The sequence below is a fragment of the Leptonychotes weddellii genome, unplaced genomic scaffold (genome assembly GCF_054177405.1).
Source record: "Leptonychotes weddellii isolate Sample4059 unplaced genomic scaffold, ASM5417740v2 HiC_scaffold_898, whole genome shotgun sequence".
Classification (NCBI taxonomy): domain Eukaryota; kingdom Metazoa; phylum Chordata; class Mammalia; order Carnivora; family Phocidae; genus Leptonychotes; species Leptonychotes weddellii.
In genome coordinates, this window is record NW_028061209.1 from 1 (window position 1) to 8,071 (window position 8,071).

The following is an 8,071-nucleotide window of genomic DNA, read 5'->3' on the forward strand; positions in this document are numbered from 1 at the left end:
CCCTCCTGCTGGTCTTCTAAGAGGGGGGCCTGTTGCACTGATTCTCAAGTGTCTTTGCCTGGCAGAGCTGCACAACCCCTTGCCAGGGGACCAGGCTCAGCATAAGCTGCTTCTGGTTGCTATATGTGGCTTTTGTGCCCTGAAGGCTTTTTGTGCCCCTTTAAAGGATGAAAATAAATAAGTAAGTAAGTAAGTAAGTAAGTAAGTAAGTAAAAATGGTGGCGTCCCATTCTCCAGCCCTGGAGCTGAAAGATATAGGCCCCCACTCTTCAGGGCCCCCTCAGGAAAAAGCAGTTAATCACTTTTGTGTGTGCCAAACTCTGCAGTCTCCTGTGGTGCACACCAATGTGGATCTTCCCCGTGGAAGGAGGGAGGTCTCACCACAGTTCTGCTGCTTGCTGGGCCCCTGCTCTTGGAGCAATCTTCAGATCATGCACACACCTGCGGTCCTCCTCCTGGGGGAAGGAGGAGGGTCTCACAGCAGTTGTCACTTGCTGGACCCTGCTTGGAGAGTGGTTGCCCAATCATGCCATAGTTTGTGGTTTATTGCAACACCGAGCTGAGAGCCCACTCCCAGGCTCACTGACTGTAGCCAGCTTCCTCCTCTCCAATGCTTAGGAATGCTGCCCTTAGGGACCCCTGTTCTTTCTGTGACCCCAGGGATCCTGAGACCACACTGTCCCACCTAAGATTCTGCCCCACATCACCACCTGAGCACCTTTTAGGCAGGGACATCTGTCACTGGAGCACACTTCTAAAAGTTCCAATTTTGAGCTCCACTGCTAAATCACTTTCTGGTAGCTGGAAACAGAGGCTTACAGAGGCTCCCTCCCACTGTGGTTTGTCTTCCAATGTATCCCCTCAGATTCACGTCAGTGCACCTCCTACCTTTCAAAAAGTGGTCACTTTTCTTTTTCTTTTTTTTAAAGATTTTATTTATTTATTTGACAGACAGAGACATAACGAGAGAGGAATCACAAGCAGGGGGAGTGGGAGAGGGAGAAGCAGGCTTCCCGCTGAGCAGGGAGCCCGATGCAGGGCTCGATCCCAGGACCCTGGGATCATGACCCGAGCTGAAGGCAGACGCTTAACGACTGAGCCACCCAGGCACCCCAGTGGTTGCTTTTCTATTTGTAGAATTGCAATAATTCTTTTCTTAGATCTCAGGTTGAATTCACAGGTGTTCAGAATGATCTGATAGATATCTAGCTGAATTCAAGGGACCAGATGAAACAAGGGGGCCCTACTCTTCTGCCATCTTCCCTCCTCTCTGATATTTAACGTCTGAATTGTAATTTTTGTCTGTCTGGTGGGTATGCAGTGGGATCCCATTATGATTTAATTTGAATGAAACTCAGTATCTTTTAATGTAATCACATTTGGTCATTTGGATTTCCTTTTGTGTGTGTGTGTATGTGTGTATGTATATGTGAAAAGTTTATTTACTTCCTTTTCATAGTTTCCCCCCCACTTCTTTTTCCTTATTGATTTCCAGGGATCTTTATACATTCTTAATTTGAGTGTTTTGTTTGTTTTATGAATTTCAAATATCTTTTGTCTTTATTCTATAATATCTTTTGACAAACAGACATCAGTATTTAATTTTAACACAGTCCAATTTGCTATTCTTTTTTTTTATGGTGAATTCTTTCTATGTATTGTTTAAGAATTACTTTTCTACTTCAAGGAGACAAAGATATTCTTCTAATTCTTTTATATAAAGGTATAGTTTTTGGTTTTCATCTGCAAGTTTAGAATTCATCTGGGGTTAGTTTTTCCATATGGTGTTCATAGGGATCCAAATAGTTTTTCTGTGTGACTTCTCAAATGTCTTAGCTCCATTTATGAAAAGATACTCTCCAGTGCCTCATTCATAAATCAAGTGTATACCAGTCTGTGAATATGTTTCTGGGCTCTCTACCCATGGCATTTGTCTTGTTTGTCTAGTCCTTCAGCAATATCCATATAGTTTTAGTTACCATAGGTCCATAGGAGATCTTGATATCTGGTTGTTAGATATTAAGCATTGTTTCTAAATCAGCACATAAGCATTACCTGGGGACTTGTTAGAAATGCAAATCATTGGACCTCACCCAGACTTATTCAAGGGATATTGTCAGAGGTCTATGGCCATGCCCATTCTTGGAAAAAAATGATCAAATTTTCTCTTCCAAGGCCAAAGTGTTGATAGTAATAAAAGGCAACTATAGATTGGAGGCGAGATGCTTCAGACATGGAGTGTCTCCTCTTTATCTGCTTCTCCAAAATAAGAATTAGGACATTGAATAGAGGGTCCGTTTGGTGATCTGACCACCTTTATATCAACCTTTTCCTACCACGACATAATATTATTACTTTTTAAAAAGATTTTATTTATTTGAGAGAGAGAGAGAGGGAGGGAGAGAGAGCAGGGGGAGGAGCAGAGGGTGAGAGAATCCCCAGCAAACTCCATGTTATTCAATGATATGAATAACAGAGCAATAAATTATGTTACATTTTACTTAGTGATTAGTTCTACAAAAAATATATGTCCCATTTTAACAAATTCAAATATTCCAGATATGTAGAGGCTAAAAAGCAAACATCATCTCCTTTCTTATTCCATGTTATCCCCTAGAATTAACCATTTTCAATGGGAGATTTCTTTACTGAATATATAATATCACTTAATCATTATATACACATACACAGTTAAAATACAGATTTATTATTAAGTATCTTAACATTTATTAATAGGCTTATTCTTTTTAAAAATAGGCTTATTCTTTTCTTTTATTATATTCAGTTAGCCATCATATAGTACATCATTAGTTTTTGATGTAGTGTTCAATGATTCATTAGTTGCATGTAGCACCAGGTTTATTCTTAAGCATTTTATTTTGCAACTTGCTCTTCATTCATAATGGCTTTTCAGGGCAGTGATAGAGATACGCCTCATTATTTATAATGACCACATATTATTTATTTCTATGGAAAAATTGAACCATCATTTATCTTACTGATGGGCATTTAGACTGTTTCTAATTTTTCACTATTACAAGCAATGCTGTAATCAATAAGTGTCTGTGTACATGCAGTTTGATAATTTGATATACTGTTACTTTAGGGCATGAGTCCTAGAAATACAAACATTGAGATAAAGAATGATCAGAAATTTTCAAACATTCAGCTTCTCATGTAAGGCCATGTTAGTTTTCTCTGCGGGGGGAGGTGTTTATTAAAATTCAGGTTCACAGGCCCCATGTGAGAGCTGCTGAGTAATATCTCTGGAAATGATACAGAATAGTAAGTGGCAAAAATATTAAGAAAGAAAATACAGCAAAGTCTAAAATACCTGAGAGAGTAATAGAAAATAAAGAATGAAAACAAAAGCAAACAGAAACAAGCCCTGGCCGGTAGCACTGGATGACTCTACATCCCAGAGCCTCTATGTTTGGTTCTGGAAGCTCCTAGTTATATCTGCCTTCAACATTCACATATGGGCTTTAACTCTCTCTTCAAAAGATACTGAGAATAATTCTAAGTACCTACAATAAATCTCCCTGGAAAGCAGACAGACTTCAGAGCAGTAGGGATGGTAGAAATTGAGGGATTACTAAGGGGAGTTGAAGCTAAGAGAGGGCAGAAGAGGAGCAATTGCCTATGAAGGACAAACACCAGATGACCAGGGTAAGGACCCAGAGGCAACTCCGGCCCTTGCACACTGGCCTGTTCATAGGTTCAGTTGTGTGTTGAATTTCAGTCACTTAGCTAATCAGGGCTAAGAGTTGGGCTTGTGTTCACTATAGAGCCCAGAATATCCTGCTGTCAGTAATAGAGAAGAAGGAAGAGGCATGATCCCTGTATAAACTGACAGGCCAGACACATTCTTTTCTTTGGTGGAAGTTTCAAATTTAGGAAACTCTCAATCTTTGTGTCTCTGTCTCTCTTTCTTTTCCTAAATTACTGTAATGACTTCCAAAAAGCTAGCAAAACTGATTACAAAAGTTCATTAAAGTAAGAAGGATACTAAGGGAATCAAAGTCATTGAATAGATATGAATTAGTTCCACAAATTTTTGTGGAAAACAGAGGTTTCAACAACAGTTGAGGGAATGAAAAAGATGTGGTTTCCTGGAGAAGAGGAAGAAGAGAGAGGTAGATATGTGAAAACTGGAACCCAGGAACTTGGTTGACCTTGAGCCAATTACTGAATCATAATAGTCTCAATGGTTGATGGCTGCAACTGTAACAACATTGATACAACCCAACATCCATGACAGATACGATTACACTTGCTGACCAGCAGAAACAGGGTCCAGAGGAGCAGAGACCCTCATGAACATGCTCCCAGAGGTTCTGGCTAGGACTTCCTCCTGGCCATCAGCTTCCTCAGGCCCCTTTCCATGTCTTTGTTTCTCAGACTATAGATAAAAGGATTTAGCATGGAGGACAGAACTGTGTAGGCAAGTGTTGCCACGTGATCTCTAACAGTGTAGGTGGACAAGGGCTGTAAATAGACATAAAAGATGCTTCCATAAAAGAGTGTTACCGTAGTGAGGTGAGACCCACAGGTGGAAAAGGCTTTGCGTTTCCCAGCAGCTGAGGGTATCTTGAGAACTGTGATGAAAATTCGTATGTAAGAGAAAGTAATGCACAGAAAGGGGGTCACCAAAACAACAGAACCTTCTGACATTATCACAATTTCACTGACAAATGTGGAAGAGCAGGACAATTTTAGCAGAGGGTTGATGTCACAGAGGAAATGATGGATAATACTGGAGTCACAGAAATTGAGACGATTCAGTAGGAGTGTATGTAGGAGTGAGTGGAGGTGAGAAAATGAACAGGAAAAGGCCACCAGCAGGACACAGCGGTGGTGGTTCATGGTGGTGACATAGTGGAAGGGGTCATAGATGGCCACATAGCGGTCAAAGGCCATGACCACCAGAAGGCCGCTGTCAGTGTTGCCCAGAGCATAAATGAAATACATCTGTGTCAGACACCCAGCATAGGAGATGGTCTTCTCTGACAGGAAGTTCACTAGCATCCTGGGGACAATGGTTGTTGTAAAGCAAATGTCAGTGAAGGACAGGAAACTCAAGAAGAAATACATGGGGTTCTGGAGCTGGGAGTCAGAGTGGATGGCCAGGATGATGAGTAGGTTCCCTATTATGGTGACCAGGTATATGGTGAGGAAGAGGATAAAGAGTGGCTTCTGGTCTTCAGGCCGGGAGGAGAGTCCCAAGAGGATGAACTCAGAGACACTACTGGTTTGGTTGACTTTTTCCATGGTCACAGAGCCAACTAAACAGAGAATCTTACCATTTAACACACACACATTTCTTTCATAACTGTAATCACAAACAAGCCAATAAGTATGTTTCTACCTACCTTTACTTTCCACCCATAAAGCTTTCCTTTACTTTCCACTCCTTAGCTACCATGTGGACAAGTTGTCAAATTTGTGGTCCTTGATGCTGCCCTCCCTTCCCAGCTTGCTGACTTCACATGTTTCTGGTGTTGACAGCATGGACATCTGGAAGAAGAATTTTCTTTTAGAAACAAAGTTTAACTAATTCAGCTTAATATTAAATCTTAAAAATAATTGTTTACTGAGTACCTACTTTGTGAAAAATACTCTCTGGGAGTAGGGACACCATTATGAAAAAGGCAGAGACAAGTCTGGCATGGAAGATTGATCTGTTATCTATCTATCTATCTATCTATCATCTATCTATCTATCCATCCATCTATCTATCATGTATCTATCACCATCATCTATCTATCATCAGATAGTTCTGCCTTCTATAAAGAAAAATAAACCACATAAGAGGATAGAGACTGACAAAGGTAGGGTTGGGAATTTATTTTAGATTAGATGGTTTCATTTTTCTCTGTCTATATCAAAACAAAATTTCAGTTATGTCATGCTAAGCTTTATCTTTGAACCTCCTTTCCAAAAAAGGAGATTTGATGAAATATTCAACAAGGAAATCAGAGGAATAATGAACCCAGGTCAACAAAGTTTTACTGTCATACTTGGTTTATCTTTAGAGGTACTTATTTAGAAGCTCATATTCCTTAGTGAACGTCAACCTATCAGTATCAGTCCATATAAATCCTTGTCTTAAATTTACTTTCTACCTATTTTTCCTCTCGTTTCCTAAGTCAGATCATGTTCCCACATCTTGGATATCCAACCATTAAGCAAGCTTATGTCCTTCCATGCCAGCATCCATTTGTTTATTTAGTTATGTATATATTGTTGAAAAAGATATTATTGTTTTGTTTAGGTATGTTTTACTTCCATTTACTTCAATAATTACTGCAATAATATGTGGCATATATCACATTCTGGTTTTTTTTTCCTCTCTCTATATAATTCTTTGGATATCTTTCAATGTTCTGGTTCTTTTCTTCTAACTCTTTCCATTGTATGCATGCATCTCACTTGACTTACTATGTTTCCCTAAATGTCCTCTAAATCTTTGCTGCCATGAACAACATAGATTCAGATATCCTCATGCCTACAAAGTGTTTTAAATTATTCATCCAGACATTGAGAATGGGCATATTGGATAGGCATGTTTTTAATAACATTTCAAAGAATGGCTATTTACTAATTTGTTCATACAATTAAATGGCTAGTTTCCAGTTGGTTAATATCAGGCAAGTAATTAAATATCTTTAAATTTCAGTGTTTTATCTGTGAATAGCTATACTAACATTTTTCCCGTAATATTTTTTGAGGTTTTCATGTTATAATGTGCTTAAAGTACTTAGAATGGTTCCAGGAACAGAGTAAATATTTGATGCCACAGAGTAAATATTTGATGTATTCTCTTCCCCATCACCATTGGTGCCAATGATTTTTTCCCCAACTAGGTATTTATACATGTTATCAAAAGTAATGAATCTGAATAGTAAAATAACCCTAGCCCACATACTTTAATGCTCTCATGGTCAAATTGACCTTAATATGAATTTACAAAGCTTTTCTAGAAGGTGTATTTGTCCATGCTTTGAATAATCTGAGAGTGAATCAATAATTAAGCTCTTATCTCATACAGGTGGAAATTTGTTTAATCCTCACTGTAAACTTATGAGAAATAAACTATTATTATTCCCACTTTTTTCTGATGAGGAAACAGATAGAGAGAGTAACAATAATTTGCTAAACTCACACATCAAGTAAATGGCAGAAACAAGTTTCAAACCCAGGTCTATTCTGAATTTCAAGGTTTAACCACTATGTGTCTTCTCAGATTTTTGTAAAACTATAAAATATATCTGAAACAATCATGCACAGGATCTATTTTTTTCCAACTTGATCGTTTTCTATTTTAACACATACACATGTCCCACACATTTTTTCCTTAAATGTTTTTTGTCCCACATTAAAAACAGACCTTTGCTGTTACAATGGGAAATCTATTTTTTCTGTGTTGAACAGATTGCAGAATTTGAAAATTCTAGTATACATGATCGATTGGCAACAAAAGGGGCAGTTTGGTCTTGGGTGGCCAGTGCATTATGTGTGTATTGAGTCAAGGGTGGTAGAAACTGCACTGGACTTGGAAGCACAAAGTGGAGGTGTGTACTTGACCTCTATCACCTGTGCACTGAGTGATTTTAGGTATTCTAAAGAGCTAATGAAACATAACATATAAGTATGGCTTGTAAAATATACATCAGCAAAAATAAGTTATTTGTGAAGGGGATGCCTGGGGAGCGTGAGATGAAGATTTAAAGTGATCAAGTGAGGTTGGATACCCCTGTGTCTCATCTGGGTTGAGTACTTGGCAAAAATGGAAGGAAGTTTTGGAAGTGAAAATCTAAGGGAATCGTTCTAAAAGTCTGGGATGTGTCAGGGAAGAGGATTTTGTGTGTGTGTGTGTGTGTGTATCTTTTCTACTAAACTCCCCTTATCCACTTACTGATAATCTGGTTCCTCAAAACCATGGGATAATAATATACACTGGCCCAGAGATCAAAGAGGGTGGCCATAAAATATAAAGCCAGACTTAAATGTTAGGCTGAAATCTGATATATTGTGTCCATATGATTTTTGGAGCCAAAGGAGCCAAAAG

At 38.7% G+C, this 8,071-nt stretch overlaps 1 protein-coding gene across 1 annotated transcript; it reads right to left on the reverse strand.

The window, feature by feature from the left end:
* Positions 1-54: 54 nt before the first annotated feature.
* On the reverse strand, positions 55-5,532 carry LOC102739901 (olfactory receptor 1L8-like). The gene has a single exon (XM_081811631.1). The coding sequence runs from the start codon at positions 5,269-5,271 to the stop codon at positions 4,342-4,344; it is 930 nt and encodes a 309-aa protein (XP_081667757.1). The 5' UTR covers positions 5,272-5,532; the 3' UTR covers positions 55-4,341.
* Positions 5,533-8,071: the final 2,539 nt, after the last annotated feature.